Raw genomic sequence first — 17,469 nt, 5'->3', positions numbered from 1 at the left:
TCACTAGGACTGACAGGTACTGTAAATCAGTGGATTATTTATAAGGCGCTTTTCTACAGACAAACAGGTGTCTGAACCTAAACTCAAACCACTTCACCACAAAAGAACTGGTTCTCAGTCTGTAGATCTGATGCCAAACACACTGGTCTGAAACTGAGGAACTAGTGACATTGAGTGGGGTAGGGCATTTTATTTTCACAACAGCTGAATTGCCTCAAGTTCTTTGCACATCTTCCATTAAAATTGAAATTGACACTGACTGGGTTTTGAATATTAATTTTGTCAAAAAAAATGTACAACCTCATTTTGCCTTCACTGCTAATACATTGCTAATATCAGTAAAGCTTAACAAATCATTAGAAAGGTTGACTATACTCAAAGCATACTTTGCTAATGCTGAAAAAGCTTTCGTGCATAGCTACATTTTCTGACTAAGTAGCTAAAAGCAGTTGAAAAAGTGTTTAGGTGTTAACGTCTGTTGTTATGTTTCTCCCTATGTTAGTGAATTTCCACATCTAATTACATAACAGACTGACTCTCAAACTGCTGAAAACATAGTTTTAAAGAGTTTAACTGGAGAACAGAACAAGTACTGACCCCATGTTAGTGGTAACAGAGTACTGTTTTAGGATTTGCCTCAAGAGAACAAAACAGTGAAGCTGAACCTGGTTTTTCCCATGTTCCTCAGGATATACTAGCAAAACACACACACAATCGCTTTAGAAGTCTTTGTAGCATAGGTGCTAGAGTAACTCAGATGTCAAGGGAAAGGCCCGAATCCCTGGACACTAGTGTATTTCACAATGTGATTGTGGGAGTCATTGTGGCTGTGTATCTCACGCTGGGCCTCCTCCTTCCTGGTGACGGAGCTCGGCGTCACGGCGGCTCACATCCAGTCAGCCGCGCTTCCTGTTGTGTTTTCCTGATCACTCAAGCGAGGTGAAAGATTTGTGAGCTGCCAAAGTGTTAGCTGAATCACTTTCTAAACCTTTGTTTCCTCTTTTGCCGTTGTGACAAATGGCACTTAGAGAGGTGCATGGTGTGTGTGTGTGTGTGTGTGTACAGGAAGTTGGAAAACACTTGCTTATTTGGAGAAGTGAAAATATGATGATTCAGGTAGAGTTTTATTTAAAGTTATTTGAAATTTGGCTATCTTAATATATGCAGCACCTTCAGTGAACATATATGCAAATGCGATTGGCTGAATCTCTGGGGAAGAAGTGATTTCACAAGTGCTTGTTTCCCATACACCATGGTTGATGTGGCAGATCAGTTCCTCAGTATTTAACTCCCTGTTGCAAAATCGAAAATAGAAGAGTTACACAGTAGATGCTCTAGAGGTTAAACCTGATTTATACCTGATCACACGTATCACTGACTTCTGAAAACCTGGAACGCTGTGATTGTTCTGAACATTGGGAGGTTTTAATTATCTGCCAGCTTTCTATCAAACCAGGGGACCAAGATAGCGAGAAGAGTTGAAATGAGAATAAGACAGTGTTCAGAAGATGATACAGAACTGCAGGGTCTTAGCATTGTTAGATGAGATGTAATTCAATCAGCTACACGGAACTCAAAAGAGACACATACCAAACATTCTTTAAACACTGATGCCATAAGAAACAGCTAAAAGAGAAAAATGATGCAGAATGATTGTAGGTTGTATTGTAGGTGGTAACTTAATGCTGTTTCATTGCTCAGTCAATAAAATGCTATAACTGTTTAAAAGCTACTTCATTTTAAAAAAGCCACATGTATAAAAGGAGCGGTATGTTTCCAAATTACCTTGCTAACCCTCTTTCCATGGGAGTTAACTGAGGGGTGGTGGCCTTGGGGATGGTAGGATTGGGGAGGTCGCAACAAGCTAACAATTATCTTGCTAACTACTTTGAATGTATTCACATGCAAAATAGTTAAAAGGCTAGTTTATGGTTCTCTTGTTGACTTTTACACCTTCACTCTTTTATACAGCCTAGGCTGTTAATGTAACCTGGGTTGCATTACTCACTTGGCTGGTAAACTCAAGTTAACATGGTTTCCACTGACATTTTACTGTACAAAGGTTGTAAGTATAGGTAGTCCATTAACACACCATTACAGTAGATTAAGGTTTATTTGCGTTTTATAAAACATTTGTACCATTAAATCCAACAGCAAACTTCATGGGTTTGTTCTTACTTCAGATGGGGGCCTTTTAGACATTCAAGTGTTACATCACATTACGTTCCTTAGGTGGAGTCGATGCACTTGCTCCTGTGGGCACGATTTTAAGATGATTTGCGATTAATAAACAGGCCATGTGTACGAAATATTTTGGAAATTTTTTTTGTACATTTGGAGATTGTATAAATCACTTTTAAGAACTTTTAGGACACAGTTGTATGTCCACATTAATTAATTAATTATTATTATTTATATTTTATATATATGTATTTTTTTACAACTGTCATAAAGTACAATTTATGTGATTTAAATGTAATGTATATACTTACTTTGTATATAATATACTTTATTTATTTATTTAAAAATGTTATAAACGAGGCCCCTGGTACAAGCAATGCTTCAGGAAACTAAGAAATCCAGTAAGATGTTGGATTCAAATGAACAACCAATGTACCTCGGTGCTAACATAACATCGGGAAAGCGATAGACATGCTAGTGGAAATTTATATTATGGTTTCATTGTTTTATTGTGTCAAAGGTAACTGGACAAGCAGAAGCTCATAAGTTTATTATAAGGATCGATATATTGTACCGACATTTTCCAAGCCTGGTAGAGGGATTTAAATCAGGACTGTAGACTATGACAACACAAATGGGACAAAAACTAAACTGGACTAGACAGTAAAATCAGTGATGTGCCATGTTGGAGCCAGTACAGACATTATGGAAACTACAAAATGATGCATGGTCATTTATTTTCTGTTTCTGTTTAGATGAGTGCCACTTGCAATCTAGAGTGACTTATTGTCCAGACAATATGGTAAAATGTGTACTCAGAGTCACTCCCTTGATGTTTTACCTGCTGTTTAGTGTGGCACCCAAGACAAGATTCATTTGTTTTCAGCTTAGCAAATTGTGTTATTTTATTTGATCTAAACTGCCACCTGCACTTCTGCCTTTCATTATCCAAAGCCAGGGGCATCAACAAGGCGGGCTGTTCAGGATAGCCAGAGTCTGACCTGGGTTTAGTGACTAATAACATTCAGGCAGTGTGAGAAAAATCGATGGTTTGTTCTGTACTATTTCTGACAGCGTACTTTATCATTCAGTAGGTGGTTTGCTGCTAAGGTTGCTGCATTCAGGGTTCTAATCAGTGGTGGATGAAGATAATGAAATGAAACAGGCTTTTTGTGAAAAATGAAACATGGGCATCATTGGATACATATCATTGAATACACGGTTGCATTTTTAAAGCATGTTTTATGCCAGATGTCAGATCTGTTTAATTTGCTGAAACATACAGGATGTATTACAGTAGCCGACGAGACAATCAGTTCCACTTGACTATGCTAAGATAGATAAAACTGGTTAGCTTTAAGAGTTTTCTTAACATTTCATCTGAACTTGAAGCAAATTACCTAGTTAATAGCCACCATTTTTGGATAATTAGCAATAGTGCTAAGCACCTACTGCTGTGCTAAATATTAGCAGTAATGCTTCGTGTACTTTGGCTGTTGGGGAGCATAAAATATTTAGCTTGATCTCTGGAGCATAGCGTATAGCATGTCTGCTAATAGTCTGGCTGCATCCTGAGACAGTGCTATTCGTTGTCCTGTTAGCCAGTAGGCTTTGTTCTTTTATTCACATGTACAGGATCATATGGTTAACACTGTTTTAGCTGCGTATCATTCCACTGTTCTCCAGCATAATGCCACATTGTTGAGGCTGTGCTCCACTGGAGGGATTACCCTGGGTTTCCGAGAGGTTGTGCCAGTGCCTCATGCTGATTGTAGGGTGTCATTAGCTGAGCCTCAGACATTATTGATGATGACGGGCAGATGAATGAAAGACTGGGCTGCTCTGTGAGGTTCGGGTTTCCAACTTGCCCTATTTCAATTGCTCATGAAATGAACACACAGTACAAAATACACAATACACACACACACACACACACACACAAAACAGGCATGACACGTTATATGAAGACATGGTCACTTATGCATATTATATCATGTATATAGTTTCAGTTGAATTAGTTGGATATAGGGAACATCCTGGATGATCTCATATCTATCTTGATTTATTTAATCCTTTATTTTATTATGTAGACATAATCTTGTAATATATTTATGGAAAATTTGATGCGAGATAAACTTTCGTTACTTGGCTGTATTGGTAAGCGTCAGACACCAGCTATTTGACTAGGGCTAAACTGTGTAATGCTTTTTCCTGTAAAGCATTGAAACTTGTGTAAGTTGCAGATAAAGTGAGCAGTGTGCCAGGCAGCAGGACAAACTATCCATTATCCGCAGATTTGCTCCGTAGTTTCCAGTCACGGATAACCAGGCTAAAGAACTGTTTTTATGGCTCTGTTTCCTAAATAGCCTCTAGTCCAGTTAATTCCCTATTCCCACTGAGTCACTGAGTCACTTTATAGCCTACTTTAACACAGTGCAATACTTCTTTCTTGTTTCCATTTGCTCATATTGTTTTCCCACTTATTACACAATATTGTGTATATTTCATTCTTATTGTGCTTTTAAAAAATCATTTGTTTAAATTAGCTTATTGTAGTCCACCATCTAAGACATATTTGGTGTTTGAAATGGCTGTTTGCTATGCACTGGAGTGAACAGGTAGTGAACAGGTAGTGAACCTTTGTAAAGAAGGCTGTCTAAGTCTAAAACCTTGTCATAGAGTCTGCTGACGTGTTTGTATGTGTTTGTAGGTTATAAACATTCCCTTCTTCTTTCTTCTATTGTTGCCTGGAGTCAGATAGCCAACAAAATCAACAGAGAAAGCTAGCAGGCTAACATCGGCTAAGCTAGCTAGAGCTTAAACTAAGCTCTGGCTGTAGGGGTGCTTGCTTCATGCAGCTTTAATGCTGAGGGAACAAGCTAGTCAGCCAGCTAACTTTAGCAAGCTTGTTAAATGAGACCCTCACGTTTGTTTGCTTCTTCTGAGTATATTTTTAGTACTGTGTTTTATTATTCAGCTCAATTTGTGTTTAAGATAACTTGCTAGCATCTGCTTTGTGTGAAGGTTTTTCTTTACCTGTACATATGGACCCACACTGCTATTTTACTAAACATTTTCTTTAAAAATGAGATTATTGAGCGTAACTAGCCTTTGAATAGATTAAATAAAGCTTTGGGACTGTATTCATGTAACATTTTGGGTGAGGTAGACTTCTATTACTTCTATTAATGACAGCTCCATTGCAAAACTAAAGAAGCAAACACCAGACACAACTAGCTGATAGACTGCACTTGGGGTAACAGGAAAACTGTAAATTTGTAAATCTTCTTTTCCTGTAAAGCATTACAGTTTGTAAGTGTGTAAGTTGCAGATAGAATGAGCCATGTGCCAGGCAGCAGGACTCATTTACTCGGTAGACTCCTGATAGAAGGAAATAGTCCACGTTAACATCCAGGGTTCACTGGTTAGCCCAATATCTCTATTTTAACAGGAAATATGCTTTATACTGTATCTCTCATTTAAGGAATGGACAAGCAGCGATGCAGTAAATCCAACATGGAATTTTCTTCAGCTGACATTGTACTGTACTGCATTATTGTTGTTTCACTATGGAAATTAACTTGTGTATTTAACGTAACTTTTCAAGGAACGAGCGAAAATATACAATGAGAAAGAAGAAAGACACTCTGAAACTGAAAAGAGTAAACTCAGTGGCAAAAAAAATTGACAAGGTCTACAAATAAACAGCATTCTTTGTTAACAGTTTTCAAAGCTTCCTTTTCGCTAATCATGGTTTATGAATGCGCTGCCAGAGTTTTCGTTTACGCTTTTAAAGTTTTCATTTACACTCAGCAAGTTTCCGTTCGCCATTCTGGCACAAATCGTATGTGTGGGGGGGGCTTAACAGCACTTTACTTTCATTGGCTAGTGAGATTTGGATCGACAGCTCAAGTATCGACCTGAGGAGGAGGATGATGACGTTGATGACGACGACAACGCTCCATGCCCCTCCTGAGCGCTCATCTTGAAAAAATAGTTGTCTGAGACTACCCAAACCTCAAATATTAAATACAAACTAATATACTAAGTAAGCAAGTAATTTCCACTACAAAGTACAAACGCTGTAACTATATAGAGAACTGCATCCAGAACGCTCTCCAAAATTCACAACACTGAAGTCTCTACTTCCTGGTCAGGGAGCTGTCGATCCAAATCTCACTTGCCAATGAGAGTAAAGCGCTGTTAAGCCCCGCCCACACGTAAGATTTGTGCCAGAATGGCGAACGTAAACTTGCGGAGTGTAAACAAAAACTTTGAAAGCATGAGCAAAAACTCTGGCAGCGCATTCATAAACCATGATTATTGAAAAAGCTTAAAAACCTGTAAACAAAGAAAGAATACTGTTTATTTGAAGACCATGTTACATTTGTTCCACTGAGATCACAGTTTTCAGTTGCAGAGTGTTTTTTTCTTCTTTTCTCATTGTATATTTTTGGACGTTTCTTGAAAAGTTGCATTCAATACTTTTGGCACAAATTTAATTCCGTATTGCACCATGGTCCTGGAGAAACAACATTTCATTCCAATGTATACAAGGTGTATAGAGGAATGACAGTAAAAAAGTCCACTTGACATGACCTGACTTGACAGGCTGTCTGACTGGGTTTAACGGCTGTGGTTTACATCATATAATTTAAAATAAGAGCAATTTTATGATTCAGTTTGTTTTACCTTTAGTTTGATTAGGTGAACTAAATGAACATTCTACAAACAGATTGTAATTACATTGCCTCTCTCTATGTTCTTATCTGCTTACAGTTTCCAGAATGCGGATTTTTCGGCATGTACGACAAGATCATGCTCTTCCGCCATGACCTGAACTCGGACAACATCCTGCAGCGGCTCACCTCCGCCGACAACATCCACGAGGGAGATCTGATCGAGGTGGTGCTCTCAGGTGAGTCATAGCCAGGTTCTTATTCTGATTGGAGGAGCAGTTATGCTCAGTCTTTTCTGATTGGCTGCTTGAGTTGCCGTTCTCGCTTCATAGTATGAGTATGTGCTACATTCAAATGTATTACACATAATCCATTTGAGATTAGTTAATCACAAAATCCACAAAAATGACCAGCCGTATGTTATTGCAGCTGCATTTTATATATGTAATTTATATATATATATCTCCATAGTCAAGTCTTTATACTTGCCTTTCCGTTTATTCCTTATCAAATGTATGCATAAACACAGATTTCACAGTATTCACATATTTAGAGAAAACAAGTGTAACAAGATTGCTCTGTGAGGTAGGATGGGTGTACAGGATTGTTTTATTGAGAACAGATTCCAGGATACAGGTCAAAGGTTAAAAGCACATACAAACAGGATGCTGTAGACTCGAATTAGACCGGGATCAGGAAACCACGTAAACAACCAGTGTTGGATACACACGCTACTACAGACTCAGCACACGATATAAACAAGAGAAAGATGATACACAGATAAACAGGTCAAACTATAAAGAATTAACTAAGGCTCAGAATTTCAGTCAGTGAAAGACTACAAAGAAAAGTGTGTAAGTTATGAGCTAAGCTAAGGTGTGAGAAGGACTAACAGGAAACAGGTCAAAAGGAGCCTGTGGTCAGTAGGTGGTCAGTGCTGCTATGTATTTAGGAGTGGAAGTAAAATAGGTTTATCTTTTTTTTCCTAAATTCTAATTTGTTTTATTTACTAGGAATGCGCCTTCTAATGCCTAATTTTTTTTATTAATCATATATCCGTAAGTGTTAATGAACTTTAATGAAATTTCATTTGACAATCTATCATTTTTCCACTACAAGTAAACATTCCTCCGGTGTTTATGTGTAAACAGATATATAATAATGAATAATGAACAAATAATGAAGAGAAATATCACACTTTACTGGCTTTACTGGATGTCAGCCCAATATTTGTATTGTAGCCTTGCAGCAGTGCACATGCCCTCTAGGAATAGTGAAACTTCACAATTTAAAATGCTAGTTTAAAGCTTTAAGTCAAAAAGCTATACGCTGATATGTGTGGGTTGGCTCTATGAAAATTTCATTGGCGTATCAAACTTATATGATCACATTGGGAATATGTATATACAGTATGTACAGATATTTTAATGGTGTATAGGTTGCTAGCTCACAGGCTAATTAGTGGTTAAGGAGATTAACAGCAAATAAGAAAGGCAGTAAAATGTGAAGTACAATAACCAGGGCACATAATTACTGTGCAAAATCTGAACATTTTCAACTCGAACAATCACAATTTTTGAGAGACTGTGCTAAAAATCTTGTGTATACAGTAATAAAACTGTTGGACTTAGCAGCTTTAACAGTTTAGTTGAATAGATTGCAGGATATATTGCTAATTTTGTTCTACAAATGTTAAGGCTAGAGCTATTTTATGCTACTCTGATTGAGGTGTAATGGATATATTTGACAACAATTCTTTGAACTCGCACTATATTTAATATACCCCCGACATCCAACACAGTTTGATTCATCTTTTCACATGTAGAGCTCCTCCAGGCCCTGAGTGTGTGTGTGTGTGTGTGTGTGCGCGTGTGTGTGTGTTGCACCTGAGGCTGCTGGTTAGATGCTTGTTTCCTCCTGCTCTGTGCGTTGCGGTTGCATGTTTTGTGAAACTCAGCATAACACCTGAGCAGCTGTGGCTTTCGTTCGTATCCTCACATATAATGTTCTCTGAGAACTGCACACACACACAAGCACACACACACACACACACACACACACACACACACACACACACACACACATACACCACTTCCTCTCCCTGCAGGCTTCTGGTGCACAGCTCTGTCGTTGTGCTCAGTTTGTGCATGCACCACATCAAACTTAGCACATTTGTTTGTTATTTTGCTCTCTCTCTCTCTGTCTTGTTTTTTTCTCTGTTTATTTCTCAAAAGTATAACCGTCTATGTGTGTGTCTCCTGCTATGAACTGTAAAGTTTTGGCACTTCTGTGTCAACCAGCAGAGCGATTCTGCTTAAGCCACAGACACAGACTACACAGGCCACGCCTCCTTCACTGGGACTGACAGACACAGAGGCCACGCCTCTTTCTCTGGGACTGACAGGTACAGAGCCATGCCTCTTTCTCTGGGACTGACAGGTACAGAGCCATGCCTCTTTCTCTGGGACTGATAGGTACAGAGGCCACGCCTCTTTCTCTGGGACTGACAGGTACAGAGCCATGCCTCTTTCCCTGGGACTGACAGGTACAGAGCCACACCTCCTTCACTGGGATTGACAGGTACAGAGGCCATAAGACAAATTAGAATTTCCTGTGTTCATGTAACCATTAGCAGAAAATAATCCTCTATTTCCTGTATATTAGGCCACAGTTTAGCACCAGCATTGAAATAAGATTAAAAGTCCCATTAAAACACCCGAGGATAAAGAAGTAACGAGTTAAAAACTTTTGAAAAGCATTATCAAAGGCACTTGTATTAGCAGGTTATTTACACTGAATTCAAGTTTTCAGACATGTTTTTTAAATTTATTTATTAGCAGTTGTTTTTACAAATATGATGAATTTTCCGACTGCGTAAAAAAACCCCCTAACCTTAAAATTACCTCATAAAAACATCAAGTTATTTAACATCTTGGAGACACTCACTGACTTCGACTCAGCCCAGAAGGTCTTCGGGAGTTGTCCTAGTGATGACGTTTACCGTCACAATGCTTTCTTTGTCAAATAACAACAAACTGACTTTCTAAACTGCTTCAGCTTGAGCTCGTGACACGGAGCTAGATCAAGATCAAGGATACACAGGTGTTTCCTATGTGGAAATCTTTTTGTTGTTGTTGTTGTTGTTGTTGTTGTTATGACGTAAGGCTATAGTATCATTTTCCACCACCCAATAAATGATACTTTAATAACAACCATAAATACGAAATGAATCATGTTAATGAAGGAAATTAAGAAACAATGGGGACAAATCAAAAAGTTAAATAAATATTTTAAATGCGTGGACAAATCGGACAAGCGACAGAACAGTGTAACAAGTCGTCAGTTAGTAAAGCAGCTTTAAAGTGTAACTTGAGTGAGCAAAAATGTCTTATTTGCCCTCACATTTGCCCTCAGTTCGTCTTGTCCTTGTTTATGTTCCTCGCATCACTTCCTTTTATCCTCTGTGGGAGGAGCTAAGACACAAGGAAAGGAAACAAGCAAAAGGCACAAAGGAAGCAAGAAGCATTTCTCTCTCGGTCACAACACACAGGCAGCTCGGGAAGTTGAGTTTGCAGACAAAAATTAATATTAATATTAATATTAATCATGTTTTGAATAATGACATATTATTACACCTTTAATCGATTTATAGGATGGTTACACGATGGTTATATACATTTTTTTTTCATTTACTTCTTATGATAAAAAAAAAGATTAAATAAATAAGTTTTTTTTTTATTTACTACTGATTTATCACTCTTACTGTTACATTGAGTTTCAACAGGGAGCCATGGTCCTGTTCTCCTGGTCGTGTGTGTGTGTGTGTGTGTGTGTGTGTGTGTGTGTGTGTGTGTGTGTGCGTGTGTGTGTCTTTGATTCTCCTCCGAAAAGTCTCCCTCCTCCGAGCGTGTTTCTCTCTGTAGATGCGTCAGGAATGTCGTTGCCATGGAGGTGTTTTGCTGTGTGGATGTGAAGATGTTCTTTGTGTGTTGATCTGCTGATTGCATGGAAATAGCTGTTGTGATCTCAATGGTGCATGGCTCCTTACAAACCAGAAAGGAATTCGGACAAAAGCAGCAGACAGTGTTTTAGTACTGGTATCATGGGAGCAAACTTTGAAGTCACATTTACGGTTATGATAAGAAACTGTTATGATAATACACAAGCAAACAAACGGTCTATGGAACTATAGCCTAGTGTGTATAATTCTCATGCAGTTATCCAATCAGCCAATCGTGTTTCAGAAGCACAACGCGGATACAGGTCAAGAGCTTCAGTTAATGTTCATACGTATCGAACATCCGAATGAGGACAGATAGGATCTCAGTGACTTTGACCATGGCGTTGTTGTCGGTTGAGTATTTTAGAAACTGCTGCTCTCCTGGTATTTTCACACAATGTGGACAGAACCGCCTTGTTCATGAGAGAGGTCAGAGGAGAATGCCCAGACTGGTTCAAGAGCTCAAATAAGCACTCTGTACAAACGTGCTGAACAGAAAAGCATCTCCGAATGCAACAGCGTGAACCTTGATGGGCTACAACAGTAACAAGTTCCACTCAGTCAACCAAGAACAGGAGTCTGCGGCTGTAAATCGGTTTTCTTGCTTTTGCCTTTCATTTCCTGTTACTCTGCTGGTTATTTTATCGTTACAGTGTATTTCCTTGTGTTTGTCTTGCAGCTCTTGCCACCGTTGAGGACTTCCAGATCCGTCCTCACGCTCTGTACGTGCATTCGTACAAAGCCCCGGCGTTCTGCGATGACTGCGGCGAGATGCTCTGGGGTCTCGTGCGTCAGGGTCTCAAGTGTGAAGGTGAGCACGGTCACCTCCAATGACATTTGGCTTCTGTTCTGACAAAACCAAACCATTTAGCCAGACTAATTTATTCACAGGTTGTATATTTATTCACAGATATTCAAAAAAATAATATTGCAGTTTCACAATAGCACATGGGGATTCATGGGGAGTTCAGATTTGCTGTTTTATGCATTTTTTGCCATCAGCTTTTCTTCCGTGTGCATCTTTGAGATATCCAAAACTCTCCCACACATCCAATATGACCAATGATGAGAAGATTCTTAACCTCCTACTTTCTGATACAGAAACACTCTGCTGTAGGGACTACATACAGTACAACCTTTACATTTTCCCCCTAGTATAACCTTTAAGGTTTCCCTTAAAGCTTCTAAACTCAACCTTAACCTCAAAGTTAGTTTATTTTTTTGTTTGTTTGTTTGTTTTTAAATATTTGTAGGCCATTATGTTGTGTAAGAAACACACAGAAAAAAATGTGAGAGGCAAGGTGGCTTAGTGGTTAGAATATTTGAGCTGCACCTCCAGGGTTGGGGGTTCGATTCCTGCCTCTGCCCTGTGTGGAGTTTGCATGTTCTCCCTGTGCTTTGGGGGTTTCCTCCCCATACTCTGGTTTCCTCCCCCAGTCCAAAGACATGAATTGTAGGCTGATTGGCATTTCCAGTGTGTCCATAGTGTGTGAATGTGTGTGCACTTCAGCCCTGCGATGGGTTGGCACCCCGTCTAAAGTCTGTAATGAATAGTGCCCCGAGTTTCCTGGGATAGGCCCCAGGCTCCGTGTGATCCTATGTAGGATAAGCGGTATGGAAAATGGATGGACAGGAAAAACTGTCCTTGTAGACGCTAATAGACGTAACGGGAATTTAATCTGTATTTTGTAGTCACTGTGACTTACTTCAAAATGATGATGCATTTGTTTTAGTTCCTACCTGTGTTTGCCTGAACATTTAATCACCATTTTTAATGCAGGTAAATTACGACAAATAACACGAAGTTGAGCTTCATTGTGGCTTTATAAGAACAATAAATTCTACATAAACTTTATATACCTTATGACCTGCACTGCACTTATATAGTGTTTTTTTAACCTTAGCGGTCACAAAGTGCTTTACACTGTGTCTCATTCACCCATTCACACACCAATGGTAGCAGAGCTGCCATGCAAGGCGTAAACTTGCCATCGAGAGCAACTTGGGTTCAGCGTCTTGCTCAAGGACACTTCGGCATGTGGAGTCATGTGGGCCGAACATGAATGGGAATCGAACTGCCAACCCTATGATTAGTGGACACCACGCTCTACCACCTGATCCACAGCCGCCCCATGTATATATACAGTCTGTTTTACCTTTGAACATACACTGTTAGAAGTAAGGACAAATCTAGAACCTTTAACCTCTTTGGCCCTTCATGGAGAACCCTACAGCAGAGTTTCCTAACCAGAACCCTTAGCTATACAAAGAACTAAATGAATAACCCTTACAGTACGTTTTTTCCGCCCAGAAGATTGCTAATTAAGATCCAGTAGTGCATGTTATTGTATAGCCAGTTCATAAAAGAATTCTAAAAAATAACCCGTCGAGAAAATAAATTGCTAATCATAATATCATGAAGCTGCTGATTACAAGACGTTATTCAGTAATATTTCCAAGACAGTTTTAAATTAAGTTAGATTGTTTTTTTCTTTTATGAAACAAAAAAGTGAACTTGAAAACAAAGATTGCTGCCTTGCTGCAGTGTGAAGGAGCAGACAATCTCACACACACACACACACACACACACACACACACACACTGCAGTATTATCCTGACTACATGGCCGTGATGAACTAACCCAAATTATGACGTGAAATAAGACGGAATGCAACAGCAAGAAGATTTTGTCAGAACCCGGGTGGAACAAAAAGCAACATTCTGTGCTTCTGCTGTTTTGCTGTGGTTGCTATGGAGATTTGAATGACATTTCGAATGCCCAGTCTGCTTGTGAATAAAAACGAACCATCTAGCCAGTCATAGCTCAGGAAGTTGAGTGTGTCACTCCATCACTGGGCTGGTTTCCTCCATGAGGACATCTTTAGTGCCTTCAGTATGTGTTTTTCTCCCATCAGCATCCTATGAAGTACCTTAAAACTCATTTGAAGTCTAAAACTTACATGGTTGTACTGAGTTTAAGGATACAAACAATTTCTCAGGTGTAACATACTAAAGGTAACCGACAAATAGTGATACAGTTTATTGCTTTTTATTTATACGTATACTAAAAATCAGTCATTTTCTATGCTGTCACCAAGTTTAAAAAAAGAATCAAACCTAGGACAGCCTTACAGTACATAGGGATGTTTATAAAGTAGGGATACAGCAGTAAAACCCTAATGTGATCCAGAGTGTGTGAGGAAGCGTAAACCTGGCTGTGTGAAAAGGTCGCGTCGCAGCGATGCCGTACTTGTGCTGGGATCAAAGCGAGCGCGCTCTGGGACACGTTCCCTGTGTAGGCGGCTTCCTGCCTGTGTTGCTTTAGAATGGACAAAGCTTTCATGATGTCACACTCATTTAGTGCTGGGTGTAAAATTCGAGTGAGGGATACTGTATATGGGTGGTTGCCGTGCTTCTTTAAATGTGTGTTCTGTTATGAAATAATGGATTATTTTATACTGCGGTAATTACAGGAAATGCATTAAATTACAGCGTGACATTCACACGGTGCTTGACCTGATTACGTGTGGTGTTTATGAAAGTTGATTGAAGGCCACTAGTGGGCGCTGAGGAGTGTCTAAATTTTCATCTGTAAACAGTAACACTCTATAACATGAATATAACAGGATGTATGAATATATGAGTATACAGATTTATGAATGTAGAAATACTATAGAAAAGAGGTGCTTATTAGGTGCTTATTAAATGTTTTAACTGTGTGTCTGTGTGTGTGTGTGCGTGTGTGTGTGAAGGATGTGGGCTTAATTACCACAAACGCTGCGCCTTTAAGATCCCCAATAACTGCAGCGGAGTGCGAAAGAGACGCCTGTCCAATGTGTCCCTGCCTGGACCCTCTCTGTCCGTCCCTCGTCCTCCGGCCATTGAGAGCGTGGTCATGTTACCCGAGGAGGTACACTCGCCTTTTCTCTTGCGCTCTCTCTCTCTCTCTCTCTCTCTCTCTCTCTCTCTCTCTCTCTCTCACTCGCTCCCTCTCATTTGTCACACTTGCTTTCCTTTCTCTCCATCTCACTTCAGTTCTACAGTATCATGAATATTAAAAATCACATCATTGCCGAAACCTAATACTCAAGGCAAGTAACTTTTTCTCAACCTCTCTCTTTATCTTCATTTTTCATAGACGCATAGTTGTTTTGTCTATCTGATTGATTCGATCCTGATTGGAGAGTCCAAATGAGGGTTTAAATACTTGCTCAGCACATTTACATGTACACTACACATAACCGAACTAAGACACAAGTCAAGAAGCGGTACACAAACGATTAGGTTCAACGTTACCATAACAACATCAAGAGCTAGTCCTGTCAGAGAGTGACATGTAGCTAACATTAGATAATAAAAAAAATAATACTGTAGGTGTGTTTCTATGCACCACTTTTGTGTATTTAAGTCATAATTTAAGTAAGAATTTGGAAGCGCAGTAAAGTTAGTTCAGCATTTCCACCAGTTTAAGTGCCTAACTGTTTTCCTTTCATAATTCATGGTGCTTTGCGTCACTGTGATTGCTTGTATTTTTTTTAACTGACAGAAGATAAAGTCACTAAGATAAAGATAGAGACACTAAGAAATACATTGATTACTTTTACAATTTTTAAAAAAAAAAAAATTAAATTTCAGTCATATTCTTAGCATGCAGATTTGTAATTTTGTGGTGGAAAGGCAACCCGACATTGCATTCTCTGTTCAGTGGTTGTCAGGAACAGGTAGTGGAGGCAGATGCAAGTGCAGATCATTTATTGTAGAAGAAACCGTGAAAACAAGAAGCGTGAGCACGAACTATGGGTACGAGGCAAGAAACATACAGACTACAAACGACAGCGACAACAACAGAAGCTCGAAAGTGAGCCACAGAAAAACTTAAATAGTGGTCCTAACAAGGCTTAATGAGATACAGGTGAGAGTGAGTAGGGAAAGTGTGAGCAGATCATGTGTCTTACAGGGGCTGATGGGTAGTGCACCATTGGGCACTTCCATTACCAGAAATGTGAACACCAAACATAAACTAGTTAATAACTGAGGCTGATGATTTAGCTAGCTAGCACCTAGTTGTTACGTTTTTGATACAAACGATCTAAAGAACGAATGACAACAAGACAAAAAAGACAAAACTTTACGACAAATTCCATAAGAAAAGATTCCATATAACTAAAATGATCCTGTAATTACACTTATCACATCGACTACGAAATAAACTGCCGAATTGACAAACATGAACAGTGACTACGTTTACATGCACATGGAATTCCGTTTAAGGTCTGTATATTCGGGTCGCAGCCATATTCCGAATACGATGTTTATATGCATACAGGCATCGGAATATTCCAGTATGCATGGTTGTTGTAAGTCTGCCTATGTACACATGCGCTTTTTCTTTCCCGCTGTTATTTCCAAGGAGATTCAAGATGCTGCCGTTGCTACCCACAATTCCTTGCAGACTGAGCACGCGAATATATCTCCTTTTAGTGGATTTTCTGAATAAGGTGTTTACATGCAACAAATTTCCGATTAAAACAGGCATATTCCAGGAGTTGGAATCCGAATTTGGGGAATCAGAATATTGTCTTAATCTGAATCAGATTGCAGCATTTACACGACTCGATACTAATTAGAATATTGGCAAATTTTAATTAATATCAGATTATCGATGTGCATGTAAACGTAGTCAGTGTGTAACAACTTTGCATTGTCTAAATTCACTGATATCAGAGTAGCGTCTCATTATCTATTAACTTTATTAACTCTTTATTAACTGTGTGTGTGTGTGTGTAGCAGAGGCCACTGTTGGAGGCAGGAAAACGGATCCCGTCGTGGAGTGGCCGGCCCATCTGGATGGAAAAGATGGTGTTGGGCAGAGTCAAAGTGCCACACACCTTCAACGTGCACACGTACACACGACCTACCATCTGCCAATACTGCAAACGGCTGCTCAAGGGCCTGTTCCGCCAGGGCATGCAGTGCAAGGGTACAACAACTGTAATATACCTAGAAAATATTATATCATACCTAACTATAGGTGCACGTTGCTGTTGAATTCTCGAATCTGATTGGTCAGCAGCTAAAACAGTAGTTCCAGCTGCAAAGGAAAACCACAGGTTTCTATTATTATGAATATATACACTGTAATTGCGGAAGTGTAAGAGGAATAAAACACTTAGTGACATGTTTATATTGGAAAATAATCCTCTTTAGGGTGGTAATAGTAACAGAGACTGCATTACTCCACCCCACTGATTATTTTCCTATAACAACACATCCCAGTGTGTTCCATTCCCTGCTTTAGCTACACACTAACACCACACTAACAGCCCCATAACACTGGATTTATTAGCAAATAATGAACCCTGAGTATTTTTCATGGTGACAGTATACTGCGTAATAATTTTAAATAGATCTTTGACATGTTTTTATCACACTCGCCCATTGCAGATTGCAAATTCAACTGTCATAAAAGATGTGCATCGAAAGTGCCGAGAGACTGCCTGGGCGAGGTCGTGTTTAACGGAGGTGAGCAGCTCGTTAGCGCATTCTCACATTTTAATATGGGTCTATCACAGAGGCAGAAACTGAATTCTCATTAGCTCAGTGATAGAC

General features: G+C 39.3%; 1 protein-coding gene across 3 annotated transcripts in view; it reads left to right on the top strand.

Moving 5' to 3' along the window:
• Positions 1–17,469, top strand: part of LOC128601460 (serine/threonine-protein kinase D3-like) — a 57,034-nt gene that overhangs the window by 24,291 nt on the left and 15,274 nt on the right. For 2 of the 3 annotated variants that reach the window (XM_053614683.1, XM_053614682.1), the window contains exons 3-7: positions 6,961–7,099; positions 11,540–11,671; positions 14,613–14,770; positions 16,648–16,840; positions 17,305–17,382. In XM_053614683.1, coding sequence (XP_053470658.1) covers positions 6,961–7,099; positions 11,540–11,671; positions 14,613–14,770; positions 16,648–16,840; positions 17,305–17,382 — 700 coding nt within the window. The remainder of the gene's footprint in view (positions 1–6,960; positions 7,100–11,539; positions 11,672–14,612; positions 14,771–16,647; positions 16,841–17,304; positions 17,383–17,469) is intronic. The other variant, XM_053614684.1, reaches the window with a different exon arrangement.

The sequence above is a fragment of the Ictalurus furcatus genome, chromosome 25 (assembly GCF_023375685.1).
Source record: "Ictalurus furcatus strain D&B chromosome 25, Billie_1.0, whole genome shotgun sequence".
NCBI classification, from domain to species: domain Eukaryota; kingdom Metazoa; phylum Chordata; class Actinopteri; order Siluriformes; family Ictaluridae; genus Ictalurus; species Ictalurus furcatus.
This window is presented reverse-complemented; position numbering and strand designations above follow the sequence as displayed.